Below are 18085 nucleotides of genomic sequence, written 5' to 3' on the forward strand. Positions count from 1 at the left end.
TGGTGTGTGAAGAGAGAGTGATATTATAGAGACGGTTTTTTTATATATGGTTTTTTAATACCCGAACCTGTACCTGACATCGCCTGTAGGGTCGGCTAGGGTATGTAGTTAGTACCAAACCTGATTCGTAAAAATACCCTGGAAAAATCCGAGAAAACCCGAAAATATGGTTTTTTCATATTCAGAAATAGGGTATTTAAAAACCTGGTTTTAGTATACCTCGTTCTATACTCGACCCGAACCCGATACATATGATATGGTTTTTAGAGGCAATACATGGACCCAAACCCGACTCGGGTATTGCTAATACCTGATTTTCCAATGTCTGATCATACCCGAACCTAGGTTTTTCTAATACCCGATTTGTGGACCTTTAGTACCGGTAACTAATCGGTATCAAGTTTTTAATTTTTGGTACCGGTATTAAATATTTCAAGTTTTGGGATTAGGGATTGGTAGCGGTATGATCTTGAGCTCATCCCTAGATACGACTGGTTGAAAGACATTAGTAAAGTGATTTTGGTTTTGTTAAGCTTCGTGTGATTATATGGGATTTGGATGGTATTTTTGTAATGGTAATAATATTTGGGAAATGAATATGTGAGTGTTTGAAATAGTATTGTTACATGTACGGATATCAAAACGATACGAATTTGGGTAATGTTAGTTAGAGGTTAGAGGTGCTTAACAAAACCGGTTCTACTACGGAATCTTAACTAGTCAGCCACTAACTAGTTTATACTCAGTTGTAAGAACTGGTTTATATTATTGATCTTTGAAACCGGTTATTTGGATTTTTTTTAATTTTAATTTATGTAAAACCGGATTTTACGTGTTAACCGGTTCGGTAATAACCGAAACTGATTATACGGGTCATACGACTTAGTTAGTCATGCACATTGTTTTTAGGTCAGTCTAACACATAATACGAGACATGAGTTTTTTATACTAGCTAACGGATCCTCCAAATGGACTACCAGTTAAAGACATTACATCAGGATACACTAGTCTTCCGATACAGAAAAAACGCTCACTTAAGGCCAACGTCCAAAAACATTCGCCGAAGATACGACCAATGTTTTCAGACCCGGCCCGGACGTCGTGTGACCCGGATTACGTCATAAATATATATATTGTCACACCCCCATTTCGGGCCTAGGAGTGTGAACCATAGTTGGTACCATATTTGTAATTAAATCAGAGTTGCGGGTTAATGCGGAAGACTTATAAAAACAAAGGATCATATTTTATAAATATTTACATTACAAAATGCGAGACGAAAGTCTCGTTTTAAGTTTACTTGTTTATATGTTTTACAAAACCACCATATTTTATATTTACACAAAATTATCCGAGCCATCGGATTCTTGAGCTTCTTCGTCTTTCAAGCTCTATTCCTATTACCTGCAAAATGTTAATAAAATACGTCAGCAACGAATGTTGGTGAATATGCTGACGTTAAAAATATTTTCTTTACTTGATCACCCCTCGAGACCACGTAAGTCTCGTCCCATCTTGGCTTAGGAATAATCAAGTTAAAACAATCATCATAAACTCGAGTCTCTGCACTAGGTCACCTCAGCGAAACACTGCAGCGTTTATGACATAACTTAGGTACCATAAATATACACATGGTCATTCCTCACTCGGACATAACTTAGGTCCGGCCCATCGTGGCTGGAGGTCGTAACCAAGCGTGGTGCGATGTGCCCACCGCATTCCACATATGTAAGGATCCAGACAAACGTATACCATAGCCTGAGGGCTGGCTTATACTCTTATTTATAATGTTTTTAGAGACACGTAGCCTCATATAAAGTTTTACACATAACACGTTTGTTTGTTTGAAAACAAGTTTGTAAAAGTGGGGCGTATTCACCTTTCAATGGGATAGGCTTCCAACACCGTCCGTATGTCTTTCCTTCGCTATCTCGCACCTATAGTACAAGTATAACATTCATTAGTCGGATACACGATCCGGCTTAAAACCTTTAGTCTTATCATCTCGATGAACCTTTAGTTTATTATTTCTTTTACTTTAAAACCTTTAGTTGTAAAGTATTCTTTATAAACCTTTAGTTTATATTTAAAAACCCGACGTTTTTTCTTCTTTAAGAAACATATTTCTTTTATTATTTAAGCATATTCATAATACTTAAATAATATATTCTATAACAAAGAATAATTATATACTTATATATATATACTCATATATATATTTATTTTCTTTTCTTTGTTATTTATTTTCTCTTTTTATATTCATCGAGTATAATTCCGACTTAGGCATTAAGCCTTTAAAATATTTTAATATTATTTTGGTTGAGCATTATGTCTACCTTGCTTGGCTTGGCAATACCCTAATCACTTGGGCAGCACTTCGACGCTACTCGCTTTTCAACGTTCGCTTGATCAACTCTTCTTTCTACCCTTGGCACGTTTCTCGAGACACCAACACCTTTGGCACGCACTTCGAGGTGACTTATTGGGATATTGAGGCTTGGCACGAATATCGAGGCATAGCACGTTTATCGAGGTTTCGGGGTACGTTTATCGAGGTGGATCGTGGGCACATTTTACGAGGTAGAGAGAAGCTAATGAGAGAGTAAAGTGTGTGTTTTTGGTGTGCAAATGGGACGAGCCGGAGCTCGCTATTTATAGGGCTGATCTCGGACCCCATCGCGGTACGCGATGGGTCACTTGGCAAGCCTATCACGTACCGCGATGTAGGCTTGCTGAATCAGTGCCTAGACCTGCCACGTGTCGACACGTGGCAGGCACCGCTTACACGTGGTGACACGTTGCGGACGTGCGGCCACGTGGTGACACGTGGAGGCAGACGCTGCCACCGTGTGCCGCGTGGCACACGTGTCACGTGTGTCAGACATCCCCATCGTGATACGCGATTGGTGTCTCCTCTGACCCATCACGTACCGCGATAGGTCAGGAAATCCAGAAATTACATTTTGGTCCCTGGGGTTTAGATTTTTGGCAGAATTGGTCCTTTGACTTTGAAATTGACATTTTTAGCCCGAAAATTACGTGATGTTACATCCTCCCCACCTTGAAATAAATATCGTCCTCGAGATTGCTTACGAGAATAAGTGGGGGTATTTCTTTCTCATCTCGGACTCGAGTTCCCATGTATACTTGGGTCCTCTTCGGGAATCCCATCTTACCTTCACGATTTTCAATGTTCGTCTTTTAAGTTTCTTTAGTTTTGAATCTTCGATTTGGATGGGACGTTCTACGAATTTTAAATTTTCATTGATTTCTACGTTTTTTAGGGGAATTGAAAGAGATTCATCGGCTAGACACTTTCTTAGATTCGAAACATGGAATACGTCGTGTATTCCTTGCATTTCCTCGAGTAGTCGCAAACGGTATGCGACAGTACCAATTCGTTCGAGTACCTCGAAGGGTCCAACGAATCGAGTACTTAGTTTGCCTTTCTTGCCGAAACGGACTACGCCCTTCCATGGCGAGACTTTCAAAAGAACTTTGTCACCAACATTAAACTCTAACGGCTTACGACGGACATCGGTGTAACTCGTTTGCCGATCACGTGCCGTCTTAAGTCGTTCGCGGATTTGAAGAACTTTGTCGGTGGTTTCTTGGACTATTTCAGGTCCAGATAATTGATTATCTCCATTTTCAGACCAACACACGGGCGTTCTACATTTTCAACCATATAACGCCTCGAATGGTGCGGCTTGAATGCTCGAGTGATAACTATTATTATATGAAAATTCCATTAGGGGTAAGTGGTCATCCCAACTTCCACCTAAGTCTATCACACAAGCGCGGAGCATATCTTCCAACGTTTGAATTGTCCTTTCGCTTTGCCCATCGGTTTGTGGATGATAGGCAGTGTTAAGGTTTAATTTTGTACCAAGAGCTTGTTGGAAGCTTTTTCAAAAGTGAGATGTAAAACGGCTATCTCGATCAGAGATTATAGACAACGGTACTCCATGCAAAGCAACGATGTTGTTCACATAGATACGTGCTAATCTATCCATTGAGTACGACTCATTGATAGGAATGAAGTGTGCGGATTTTGTTAAACGATCCACAATCACCCATATAGCATTATGTTGTCGATTCGTCTTCGGGAGTTTGGTTGTAAAGTCCATGGTTATCAACTCCCACTTCCATACAGGAAGTTCGGGTTGCTGAAGCAGTCCCGAAGGCTTTTGGTGTTCAGCCTTGACTTTCAAACATGTTAGACATTTCGCAACGTGCGAAGCGATGTCCTTTTTCATTCCATTCCACCAGTAGTTCAACTTGAGGTTTTGATACATTTTGTCACTACCGGAATGCATCATGTACTTTATTTTGTGAGCTTCATTCATGATTTTCTCACGCAAGTTTCCAACTATCGGTACCCAAATTCGGTTTCCCATTCTAAGGATACCATCGTCACCTTTGACTAACGGGTCAATGGTGCCGTTATGCTTTTCATCGGAGATCTTGTTTTCGTGAATAGCTTGAGCTTGAGCAGATTTAATTTGGTCGATAAGATCAATTTGAAGTTCTAGCCTTAATGCTCGGACTCTTTTTGGCTTTTCGTGCTCTTTACGACTTAAGGCATCAGCCACAACGTTGGCTTTACCTTCGTGATAAACGATTTCACAGTCGTAGTCGTTAAGAGTTTCCATCCAGCGTCGTTGGCGCATATTAAGCTCTTTTTGCTCAAAGATGTGTTTCAAGCTTTTATGATCGGTGTATACGATAAATCTTACTCCATAGAGATAGTGCCTCCAAATCTTAAGTGCAAAGATTATGGCGCCTAACTCTAGATCGTGAGTTGTATAGTTCTTCTCGTGCACTTTGAGTTGACGAGAGGCGTAGGCGATTACTTTCTTTCGTTGCATTAACACACATCCCAAGCCAGAATGAGATGCATCACTAAAGACAACGAAATCTTCGGCACCTTCTGGCAAAGCCAGTATAGGAGCTTGGGTAAGCTTTTCTTTAAGTATATAAAACGCCTCTTGTTGCTTCGTTCCCCATTCATACTTGATGTTCTTGCGAGTTAAGGAAGTTAGGGGAACGGCGATTCAGGAAAAATTTTCAATGAACCTACGGTAATAGCCGGCCAATCCCAAGAAACTTCGGATCTTGGTTGGCGACTTTGGGACCTCCCACTTAGAGATAGCTTCAATCTTAGTGGGGTCCACTTGAATACCGTTGACGTTGATAATGTGACCAAGAAATTGCACCTCGTGCAACCAGAACTCGCATTTCGAAAACTTGGCGTACAACTTCTCGTTCCTAAGGATTTCAAGTAAGGTTCGAAGATGAATTTCATGATCATCCTTAGACTTAGAGTAAATAAGTATGTCTTCGATGAAGACGATAACAAACTTTTCCAAGTAAGGCTTACAGATTCGGTTCATCATATCCATGAACGCGGCTGTGGCATTAGTAAGTCCGAATGGCATAATGGTGAACCATAATGACCATACCTTGTTCGGAAGGTGGTTTTTGGAATGTCTTCGGATTGAACCTTAAGTTGGTGATAGCCGGAACGAAGATCGATTTTTGAAAAATAGCTAGCACCTTGAAGTTGATCGAAAAGGTCATCGATTCGAGGGAGTGGATATCGATTATTGATTGTGACTTTGTTAAGGGCTCGGTAGTCAATGCACATCCGCATAGATCCATCCTTCTCTTGACGAATAGTATCGGTGCTCCCCATGGTGATGAACTCGGTCTTATAAAGCCTTTCTCGAGAAGTTCGTCCAATTGTTTCTTCATTTCCTTCATCTCGGTTGGCGCGAGGCGATACGGTGCCTTAGCGATCGGAGCAGTTCCAGGAATAAGATCAATTCTAATTCCACTTCACGATCGGGAGGAATGCCGGGGAGTTCTTCGGGGAATACATCGGCATAATCAGAAACAATGGGGACGTCTTTGATTTCTCTGGGCTTTGATTCTTCGGTAACGTAGGCCATGAATGCTAAGCATCCTTGATTTAAATACTTGTTAGCCCTTATCATGGAGATTAGGGTAACTTGGCCAGCATCTTTATCCCCTTCAATTCGTATGGTTCGTTTATCTGGGGCTTGAAGTTCGACGGTTTTGCTATTGCAAAGGATACGTGCATGGTTGTTGGATAACCAATCCATACCCAATACAACATCAAAACCAGCAAGAGTCATGGGTAGCAATTGAATAGGCAAAACATAACCAGCTAATAAGATTGTTCCGTTTTCTAGAGCTTCAGAGATTTTAATTGTTTCGCCACTAGCGGTTTCGACGCTTAGAGTTTTATTTAGCTTGATTAAAGGTTCGTTTAATAGACTACAAAACTTATAATCTATAAAACTTAAGTTGGCACCCGAATCAAACAAGACTCTAGCATAAGCATTGTTAACAAGAAACGTACCGGTGATAGTTTCCGGTGTGTCAGCTGCTTTCTTCGTATCTAGGACGAAGACTCTTGCATTGCCCTTATTGGGTTCATTTTTCTGACCGCTACCACCCGCACCACCAGTCGCGGGTTTGTTCTTGGGGCACTCGAAGCTAAGATGCCCCAACTCCTTACAATTGTAGCAGGTCATCTTCTTTTTCCAGCAATCGGCCGCGGCATGGCCGGGTCTATTGCATGATTCACAGACTCGGGAAGCAAATTTGCATCAACCTCTATGATACTTTTTGCAAATTTTGCATTGAGGGACGTCAAGATTGGAATTGGACCTTCGTTGATCAATTCCTTTACCCTTGAAGCGGCTATCTCCACCTTTCTTCGAGTCATGTGCTGGTACAACCTTCCTATCTTCTTCTTTGTTGCGGATCATTCCGCCCATCAAGTATCCAGCCAACTCTATCGCAGAGTCGGCGGTTTGTGGTAAGTGCGATCTCACCATGTCACGAATCTTTCGTGGCAGTCCCCAAATGTAACGTGTCACTTTGCTGGACTCAGGGGTAACCAGCTGGGGAACCAATCGACAGTATTCCTGAAATTTCGTATTGTACTCACGAAGGTTTGTTACAACAACCTTGTGAGCCAAGAACTTGGTTTGGATCTGGTCCGTCTCGTGCATCAGACAGAACTTTGACAATAACAACTCTTTAAACTCGTTCCAAGTCAAACTATACATAACTTCCCTTTCTCTACTCATCATCAGCGTGTTCCACCATTCTAGTACTTCGCCTTTGAACATTAGGGCGGAGTATTGAATCTTCTCCTCCTCCGTACACTTGCTTGTGATCACAATCGTCTCCATCTCTTCAAGTCACCTTACAGTATTGATGGCTCCCTTGTCACCGTGAAATTCTTTCGGTCCGTAATACTTAAAGTCTTTAAATGAACATCCTCCTATCTTGAGTTTCTTAAATTCTTTATGAACCCTTACATCAGCATTTGATTCATGCACACTCTCTTCCTCACGTGAAGGTCGAGTACGGGGTTTAGAAACATATTTACGGGAAGGATTTTTTGATTGAGTATGTTTTGTTTGAGAATGTCTTGTTTGAGATCTAGACATTGATTCTTCTCTAACCGCATTTTTAACCATTTGTTGGATTTGTTTCAGATATTTGTCGGGAATTGGTTCCTCTTTCTCGGGACCTTTTCCTTTCACTTCGCGTCTCTCGGCTTCCTTTCGGGAAACCTCTCGATTATCACTTTGTCGAGACATATTTTATCTTTTATTCTTTTTCTTTATATGAAATTTAACACATTTCTTTTCTTAATATACAAATTTATTTATTTCACATTTATATACATATCATAAACGATATGTATATTAGTTTACAACAAACTCTTATTACATTGTATATTACACATAACATACAACTATTTTACACATATAAACTTCATTTTCTTGAACACACCATCTTCATCTACTTAGGTGGTGTTTGTTTTTTAAGTGGTAAAATGTCTGCAGTCTGCGAACCACATCTGCAGGGATCTGTGGCAGAAGAGGTGGACCAAACCTCTGCAACATGCAAGAAAAAGACTGTTTGTTTTTAACGTCTGCATACTGTTAAAAATTATTTCTGAATGATATAAACAAATAATTCATAAACAAACCGAACCAAACAAACTAATGGTAATCAAACCTATTAAAATTCTTAACAAATCAAATAAAACCACAATTGACATTAATCAACAACCAAAACCTAAATTAATATTAATCAACAACAAAACCTAAACATAAACAAATCAAACCTACTAAAAATGCTTAAAAAAACCAAATATATAAACAAATTTGTGGTCCATTTTCTGGTGAGAACATCACACACATGAACAGAGTTTGTGACACCATCTAACCCTAAAATTGAAACATTTAACCTAATCAATCAATTTGGGGACAATTATACAAACTCAAGTAAACAATCAATCAATGAAGGATGGATGGATGGTTACGGATTCCAGGGACCGGAGACGAAGGTCCACCGCCAACAGCAGTGTCGCCGCCAAATAATATGAGGCAGTGGCGCCGCCGAATAATATGAGGCAAGGAACAGCGTGGGAGGCGGGGTTGTGTAGACAGGGCGTAGCAGCGGTGGATGGATGGAAGTGCAGGAGGAAGGTGGCGGAGGAGCGGCGGCGAGGTGGAGCAAGGTGGTGGCGGCTGAATCAAAGGTGGGAAGGGGCTGACGGGATTTGAGGGTTGAAGAAGAAGATGTATAGGTTTTAGGTTTGAGAGAGCTAAGGGAAATAAAAGTTGAGAAGAGGTTAGAAGTAGCATGAACAACACTTCTGGGAGAAGAGGACGGGCAGAGGTTTTTTAATGAAATGTCTTCGGAAAAACAAACACACTGCAGACCACAACGTCTGCGCTTGGTCTGCGCGGCGCAGACAGAAGTGGTCTGGAAGAGCTTTTGAGGAAAAACAAACACCACCTTAGTCTTTCATAAATTTCTTCACCACTTTCGTCAGTTTGTTGCACTAGCGAAGAAGCTTGTATCCTATCTTCTTCTTTTTCTTCTCCTCCACAGCAATTTTCTTCCTAAGGTCATCAGTTTCGTTCAAGGCTCGGTCCAAATGCTCCTCCTGGGACTGAGGCATGTCAGTTGGATACCCATATCTTGGAGGTGGGTCGCGGTAACCCATCATCACAATGTCGTAGTGGTTCTTGGGATCAGGGTATGGAGTTGCAGTCTCATCAGAGGGATAATTGAAGAATGCATTGGCTGCTTTATTTTGCTCGCGTATCTCATTGGCCTATTCTTCAATTGATGGAATTTCGCCTTGGTATGGTGAAAAACTTGATGACGCCTTTCCCTTGAGTTCGTGGAGAAATTTCATGTATGGATCGACAGAACCATAGCTTGGGGTGGAGTGTTGCTCTTCCTCCGGTGTGGTTACTTCATTTGGATTGTCCGGGTATTCTTCCTCGGAATCAGTTTCCTCTTCCGGTTCCTCTTCTGCTTCTTCTTTCGATTCTTCTTCTGGTTCCTCTTCGGGTTCTTCTTCAGTCATTGCCGGCATGTGGATCTTCTCATATGGCATCGTCACTTTCATCTTGGGTTTGTGAGAGTGTCCTTCCTGGTTGATACGAGAATTAGCAGTATCCATAGTTGAATTGCCGGTATGCCACCTTCGTTGATCGGAGTGGCATTGCATCCAGTCAGATGAAGAAGATTTTGGTTCCTCTTTGATTAGTATATTGGAGAGGAAAGCATATGATGGATGTGGATTTGGTGGGTAATGTGTTGAACTTCCGGATGGCTGATAAGTGGGAATCTCAGTAGGATGATACGTCGGTATTTCAGATGGTTGGTACATTGGTAAACTTGTTGGGTGATAACTTGAATGTCGAGGGGGTTGGTATACTTCATGTGGTGTATTATCTAGATGGTAAATTGGACTTGGATTAGAGTTTTGTTTATGTTATTCGTTGAAGAATGATTCAAAGTAATCCTTGCTCATGATTCCTTGTGAAAATTTGTAGTATTTCCTCGCTCTTCTTACTTCATTATCATAATACTCCATTAAATTCTCGTAAGACTTCTTGATAGGTGGTTTAGAGTGTAAAGAGGGAAAGAAAGGGTTACCAACCAATCTTATCCCTATTTCAAATAAACAAATAATATTTCATATGCTTGGATCGAAGCTTGGATATTGTTTTATGATACCCAATTCGCTAAGATCGATGGCTTTGATACCAACCTGTCACACCCCCATTTCGGGCCTAGGAGTGTGAACCATAGTTGGTACCATATTTGTAATTAAATCAGAGTTGCGGGTTAATGCGGAAGACTTATAAAAACAAAGGATCATATTTTATAAATATTTACATTACAAAATGCGAGACGAAAGTCTCGTTTTAAGTTTACTTGTTTATATGTTTTACAAAACCACCATATTTTATATTTACACAAAATTATCCGAGCCATCGGATTCTTGAGCTTCTTCGTCTTTCAAGCTCTATTCCTGATTACCTGCAAAATGTTAATAAAATACGTCATCAACGAATGCTGGTGAATATGCTGACGCTAAAAATATTTTCTTTACTTAATCATCCCTCGAGACCACGTAAGTCTCGGACCATCTTGGCTTAGGAATAATCAAGTTAAAACAATCATCATAAACTCGAGTCTCTACACTAGGTCACCTCAGCGAAACACTGCAGCGTTTATGACATAACTTAGGTACCATAAATATACACATGGCCATTCCTCACTCGGACATAAATATACACACTACAGCGAAACACGGCAGACGCTGCCACCGTGTGCCACGTGGCACACGTGTCACGTGTGTCAGACATCCCCATCGCGGTACGCGATGGGTGTCTCCTCTGACCCATCGCGTACCGCGATAGGTCAGGAAATCCAGAAATTACATTTTGGTCCTTGGGGTTTAGATTTTTGGCAGAATTGGTCTTTTGACTTTGAAAATTGACATTTTTGGCCTGAAAATTTCGTTATGTTACATATATATTTATATATAAATAATATATACTAAATTTATATACAATTTATGCGAAAACTTATAAATTTATGGAGTAAATGTAAACAAATTAGGTTTGAGGTGTTAAAATGTTAAATTGGCCAAAGATATAATTGTTTTCCCTTTTAAGTCTGTAACCCTAGACAATACACATCAAGACTTCAACCTGTTCAACAGAGACATACACATACACCTCAATCCCGTTCAGATTTGTTTCGATTTTGGTTTTAATTAAGGTAAGAACTTATTCTACATGGCCGATTTGGTCCAGTTTTGACCCAATTATAACCTAATTTACACCTACCATGACGGATTTTGGGTCCGATTACTCCGAGTTTGATAGATTTTGACTATCTCCGTCTCTTACAACACTGGTCTTGTGTGTTATACGAATCTGATTAAAGAAAAAACAAAAATTGCCGGTTCACTCGTCGGGTCACCGGGTCCGATCCAACCGCCACCCTCAAAACCCGACCGGCCCAATAGAAAACGGGTTATATACCATGACCCGGACCGGTCTATACTTTATCACTCCACACCAAATAATAAAATTTTACTAGATTTTAATTAATCGCCGGATACAAGAACACAACCCGCCGCCTGTTTTGTCACATAAATCTCAAGTACTTCCCGACCAAACCTTCGACAACAACCCTCCTCCACCTCGTATCTCATCCTAACCTTAAACTCCACGACCAACTCTTTGTCTCGTTTAAGGTTCTGAACTCAACATACAAAATAAACCAATCACTTCCAGATCTACTACGGTAATTATTTTCATTTCAAATTTTTAAATAATCTGTTATGATTTATAATTATTGTTATGTATGATTGACTATATAATTATTCAATAGAAATCAAGTTGATGGAGTTATCAAACAACAGTGTTGTCACATCCTTGATGGATTCATTAAAAAATGCATCTGATTGGTTGACATTTGCATATGATGCACCTTTTGCTAGAGCTGTTGTGTTTGGAGTCCCAATTGGAGGTTAATTAATATTCATTTCATTATTAATCTTGTAACATATTGAATACAATTTAGTTTATATTTATTTGTGTTATAGGTCACTTATTTGTGGAAGGTTTACTTCTTGTTGTTATTCTGTTTTTACTATCTCAAAAGAGTTACAAACCGCCTAAACGCCCGTTAACTAATAAGGTTCGTGCAATCATGTTCATTTTTTAACTTGATTTCCTGGTTATGTTATTAGTATTAGGGCTGTAAATGAACCGAACGGACAAGGCCTTGTTCATGTTCGTCCGTTAAGCTTTTATCAAACAAACGAATGATTTAAGAACGTCTAACCAAACGAAGTTCTTGTTCGTGTTTGTTCATTAAGGAAATGAACTTGTTTGTGAACAGTTCACGAACACAAATGAACATAAACAATGCTTTATTTGATTTTGCTAACCGAAAATGGTCGGTGTCAATGATACGGTCCGGTTACCAAGTTTGTGTTGGTGTTTTTTTAACATTCATATGTTATTTTAATTATAAATAAATCACATAATACTCATATATATATATAGTATATAATTTTGCTTGAATATGATTAGAGAAGTCATCAAAAAATATAAAACTAATTTAAAGAACAAGCATAGACAAACAAACATTAGCGAACATAAACAAAAGTTAATGAACACCTTATCTAACATTCACGAACACAAGAACGAACACGGATTTTGTTCGTATTCTTTCATTTAGCTAATCGAACGAAATTACTTGTTCACATGTTCGTTCATTTATAAAACGAACGAATATAAACGAACTTCGAACCGGACAGTTCACGAACAGTTCGCCAAACGTTTCGGTTCGTTTGACTGCCCTAATTATTTATATCTTGGTTTGATGAACCTGTTAGCTTGATGCGTGTAGGAAATAGACGAATTATGTGACGAATGGACGCCGGAGTCTCTTATCCCACCTATAACAGAAGATATGGAAAAAGAAGGTCCAATACTAGAGAGGTATAGATACATACATGATACATGCATCATGTATGTGTTTTATGTATACATGGTTATGTAAGTAACTTATAAGTTGTGTTGCATTCAGTGCTGCAGGACCACATACAATAATCAATGGCAAAGAAGTGGTGAATTTTACTTCGGCAAATTACTTAGGATTAATGGAACATGAGAAACTACGTGTGAGAAAACTACCGTTTTACTTTATTTGATTGTGGATTTATATAACATGTTTATTTATACGGTTTTCATATGACAGGAATCGTGCACGTCTTCTTTGGAGAAATACGGTGTTGGTTCTTGCGGTCCTCGTGGATTTTACGGAACAATCGGTATACAATTATCCAATTTATCAGCTTAACATGTAAATAGTTACTATTTATTCTTTTATTTATTTATTTATTTTATTATTATTTTTTTATTTATTTAGATGTTCACCTTGACTGTGAGGCAAGAATAGCAAAGTTTCTAGGAACTCCGGATTCCATACTCTATTCTTACGGACTTTCGACTATGTTTAGTGCGATTCCGGCTTTTTGCAAGAAAGGAGATATTGTTATTGCGTAAGTTATAAAATATCTATCGAGGGCAAACATGTCATTTTGCATAATCTTTATTTACAATAATTTTTTTTGTTTCAGAGACGAAGGTGTTCATTGGGGTATACAAAACGGTTTATATTTATCAAGAAGTACAATTGTGTACTTTAAGCATAATAACATGGAATCTTTAAAAAATACACTAGAGAAAGTTACACAAGATAATAAACGAGCTAAGAAGTTAAGACGTTACATTGTGGTTGAAGCCGTCTACCAGGTATTCCTAATAGTTACCAATTTTATTTATTTTCGTATAATTATATAGTTATATGTCCTTTCGTAGGCATTGATTTTGGTTTAATGTTAATATAAGTTTTAATGAAATGTTTAGAATTCGGGCCAAATTGCTCCACTAGACGAGATAATCAGACTTAAGGAGAAGTATTGGTTTCGTGTTTTACTAGACGAAAGTAATTCCTTTGGTGTGCTTGGAAACTCTGGTAGAGGTCTAACTGAGCACTACAAAGTTCCCGTATGTAATCTTTCTGAAACTCATTTTTAATGTTCATTATATTGTTTAAATTCATTCAAAAATAATGAATAATAGATTAACAGTTATCTTACTTTTGTAGATCGATAAAGTAGATATATTAACCGCTGCTATGGGACATGCGTTGGCATCAGAAGGTGGATTTTGCACTGGAAGTAGTCGAGTTGTCGATCACCAAGTACGAGCTAATGAAATTTATTTGTAAATTTGAGCAATGATTATGGGCAAAACGGTCATTTAATTCTTATCTTGTGAAATGTTGTAGCGCCTTAGCAGCTCGGGTTATGTCTTTTCTGCATCTTTGCCACCATACTTGGCAAGTGCTGCAATTACCGCCGTTGATGTCATTGAAGAAAACCCTGAACTTTTAATAAAGTTAAGAGATAATATCAAGGCGTTATGTACAGGTTTGTTTTATATCTACTTTATTTTACTATATTATTTTATTATTTAATAACTCGTATTTTTAATATTTGTAGGATTGTCGGGAATACAAGGACTTGAAATTGCAAGTGATATTCTGTCGCCGATTGTGTTTCTTGTACTAAAGAAATCCACCGGGTCCGTGAAGAGTGATCTTCAGTTGCTTCAAAATATTGCTGATAAAGTAAGCCTTTAATTTACAAATGTATTGCTTCAAAATATTGCTGATAAAGTAAGCCTTAAATTTACAAATACAACCTGTATGATGCGTTTTTGTTAATTACAAGTTGATATAATTTCAGGTACTAGATGAACACTCGGTTTTCGTGGTACCTTCTAAAAGATCAACACTTGACAAATGCAATCTGCCTGTGGGGATCAGATTGTTTGTATCGGCTGCTCATACCAAATCTGATCTACAGAAAGCGTATGTAGCACTGAAGAGCATTGCAGCTTCATTAATCAAAGGTCAAAATTGAATGTTAAACTTGCAGTTTCGTCTTTTCGACAGTTTTTTGAAAGAATATTCATTTGTGTGATAGTTTACTGTATCATTGTAAGACATTGTTGACATAGGGTTCTGCATATTCTTTGCATTTTGAACTGGCATGAAATATTCTTTATATATTTGTTTTAGTGTTTAGAAACTTGAGTTTATAAAATTTATTTATACAATTGCCTATTGAAGTAAATGCAATCGAATATATGTATACGGGCAATTTCATGAATCATGTATATCCCTAAACTTAGGAAATATTATATAAACTCTTGCAAAACTAAAAATATCATATATGCCGTTACAAGGTAGTTAAAATATCCAACACACCCAATTCATAAAAAACAACCTAATAAATGACCATTTTAACCTTACTTTTCTAAAACGTTAAAATTTTATATATGCCCATCTTTAACCTCAAAGTTTTTTGTTTACTCATTTTTAGCTTAACTTATTTTTACATATTTGATTGATTGATTATCTGTCGTCGAGAGAATACAAGAGGAGAGATGACGGTTCGGTTTGCTTTTTTATCATCGACATTGATCAACATTTAAATACAAAATAGTGTTTAAACAAATATAATGCAAAGGGGGTAGAATAGTCATTAACTAAAAATTCAATTTGGAATGTATGATAATTTTTAGTTTGGTATATATGAAATCTTTTAACATATATGAAATCTTTTAACTTTTCAACTTTGTAAGGGTATATATATTATATATCACACACGCACCATTAATGCTATCTTTTTATTAGAAACCGGTCAAAATGAAACCACGGAAATTTTTTTTCATGAATCAAGTTTCTTTATACATAACTTGGAAGTAAAACAAGTAAAAAAATCATTATAAAGAATTTCTTAGTAGTAATTATGCATAAAAAAAGCATAAATAATATGAAGAACTTGATCAATAATGTGCATAGGTATACCCTGCTTGTTGTCCCATACCATTATTATTATAACCAGCAACAACACCACCATTGCTTCCATATGGCTGCCACACCTGTTGCTGCTCTTGCACAATAAACACCTTTTTCTTTTCCAGGTCAGCAAGCTGCACGTATGGCGGTGGTGGGACCGTTAACGACGCTACAAACGGGTCTTGTGGGTCCACCACCGGCTGCACCACTTTCTTATTAGGTGCAGGCAATGCCAATACAGGTTGTGCAGCTACCGCTCCTTGATCATATATGCCATTTAACATTACCGCATCAAGACCATTACCACTCGTCGGCTTATGTGTCGGTAAGTTACTAGCGGACTCCACCAATGCCACCTCCCAGTCAGCTTTTCCACTTCCACCTGTTTCAACCGTTTTAGGCCCGGTAAGCAAAGCAAGTGCCAACATATTGTCATCGTTAGCTACTGGCGGAAGTGAGTCGTCGTTCATATTCAACAAGTCCTCCATCATGGCTACCATCGTCGACGACGATGGTAGCCCATTTTCGTTACTACATTCTTCCATGTTTTTTTTCAGCCTATTCTTCTTTTCTCTTAAAAACTTTTCTAAAGTTCCTAAAATATTATCAGTAACTTTCTGCACCTCCGGGAATTCGTTCGCTCGAGCAACTCCCAACTCCTTTGACCAACTATAAAAGTCAACCAGTTCATCAATTCTTTTAGCTGCAATAACATACTGATCAAAAGTCTTGACACAGTCACCATACTCCATATCCGTAAACCGATCAAGCAAAACGCCTAACGCCTCGCATATATCAGCATAAACCCGAAAACTTTCTCTTAACACCAAATACAATGCACCAAGCACCATTTTACTAGTCTTCGCATTTCCAACGGGCCTACACGCTAACACTCGGTCAATAACCCGAAGCAGTTTATTCAACCACTCCAAAACCTTATCGGGCTTCATATCGTTAACACTTTTCACCACTTGTAATTCTTTTCTTTCACCACATACAACCGAATCAACTAAATCGTTATAAGATTTCGACTTATGACTTATTCCATAACCGTGATCGTCTCTAAACCCTATCGGGCTTAGCTGTCGTTCGTACGCTATGAACTCAAGCTTCTGGTCAAGATACATTGCATAGTTTTTAACAAACCCTGAATGATCCCAGTAATTCGAAAGAGCTTCGACTCGGAAATCCGGCATGTTTAAAACCCTTGACCCTTTTCGGGTTGCGAACATTATCTCTTGACTAAACACGGGATTCCCATCGACTAGTAATCGGTGTACGAGCGTTAACGCCTTTAACGCAACAACCCAATCGTGCGTTTTGCTTAAACGTTTTGAAATATTGTAAACGCACGCGCTTACATATCCTCTGGATTGAGATACGTGATGAAGGATTTCACGTATGTATTTTTCTTCGGGTGGTTCGTTGTCGTGGCCTGTTGCTTTTACGATAAGTACCTCGAGATCAGGAGCCACATTGCCTGCAACTTTGGCTATCCTTATACTGGTTTTGTCTTTAACCACGCCGATCGCCTTCCTGATCTTACTTGAAGACATTGATACAAAATGAATCTCTTTATCTGAAGTCTCAAGTCTGCAAAATAAATAATATAAATTTATACAGTCATCATTAATTCATTTTCTCACAAACTCTCTATTGATTTCTTATTTTTAGTATCCAAAGGTTGAAACATATGGATTACAAATAAGGCTGTAAACATTGTTTATGTTCGTCTGTTAATCTTTTATCGGACAAGTGAACGGTTCATGGAAAACTAACCGAACGAATATTCTTGTTCGTGTTCATTCATCAAGGAAATGAACTTGTCCATGAATGATTCAAGAACACAAACGAATGAACACAAACAATGTTTTATTTAATTTGGCTAACCAAGAATGGTGAATGTCAACGATTCGGTCCAACTACCAAGTTTGTGTTAATGTTTTCTTAACATTCATATTCATATGTTAATTTTTTTACATATACATATAAATTTATCTCATAAGTCATAATATATATATTTGTTTTATAGTCGATAACTTAAGCATAAATCTATAATTCTATATGATAAGATTAAAAAGTCATTAAAAGTATTATAAGCGAACACATTATCTAACATTTCACAAACACAAATTGAACGGGGTAACGGACACAACCGGTGTTCATGTTCGTTCATTTATTAAACCAAACACAATTGCTTGTTCATGTTCATTCATTTGTAAATGAACGAACATAAACAAACTTTCCACCGAACAATTCATGCACATGCACAGGA

The 18085-nt window shown here is 38.3% G+C and overlaps 1 protein-coding gene and 1 pseudogene across 1 annotated transcript; one reads left to right on the forward strand and one right to left on the reverse strand.

The window, feature by feature from the left end:
- Nucleotides 1–11509: 11509 nt before the first annotated feature.
- LOC143634644 (long chain base biosynthesis protein 1-like) lies at nt 11510–14942 on the forward strand. Its single transcript, XM_077102671.1, has 13 exons — nt 11510–11673; nt 11761–11898; nt 11975–12069; nt 12787–12878; nt 12967–13060; nt 13138–13210; nt 13309–13441; nt 13520–13694; nt 13809–13949; nt 14050–14145; nt 14233–14374; nt 14447–14574; nt 14693–14942. Exons 2-13 carry the CDS (start codon nt 11772–11774, stop codon nt 14867–14869), a joined length of 1473 nt encoding a protein of 490 aa, XP_076958786.1. The 5' UTR covers nt 11510–11673; nt 11761–11771; the 3' UTR covers nt 14870–14942.
- An 855-nt stretch (nt 14943–15797) lies between these two features.
- LOC143634645 (putative clathrin assembly protein At4g32285 pseudogene) lies at nt 15798–17367 on the reverse strand (annotated as a pseudogene).
- Nucleotides 17368–18085: the final 718 nt, after the last annotated feature.

Source organism: Bidens hawaiensis, unplaced genomic scaffold (genome assembly GCF_021521415.1).
Source record: "Bidens hawaiensis isolate Kalapana, Puna unplaced genomic scaffold, B.hawaiensis_p1.1 tig00007139_1, whole genome shotgun sequence".
Lineage (NCBI taxonomy): Eukaryota > Viridiplantae > Streptophyta > Magnoliopsida > Asterales > Asteraceae > Bidens > Bidens hawaiensis.

Bases quoted from the DNA above. Each gene is read 5' to 3' on its own strand.
- LOC143634644 (XM_077102671.1), top strand. From the start codon at position 11,772: ATGGAGTTATCAAACAACAGTGTTGTCACATCCTTGATGGATTCATTA. The intron at 12,070-12,786 runs GTTCGTGCAATC...TGATGCGTGTAG, and splicing joins AACGCCCGTTAACTAATAAG to GAAATAGACGAATTATGTGA. The intron at 13,061-13,137 runs GTGAGAAAACTA...TTCATATGACAG, and splicing joins TGGAACATGAGAAACTACGT to GAATCGTGCACGTCTTCTTT.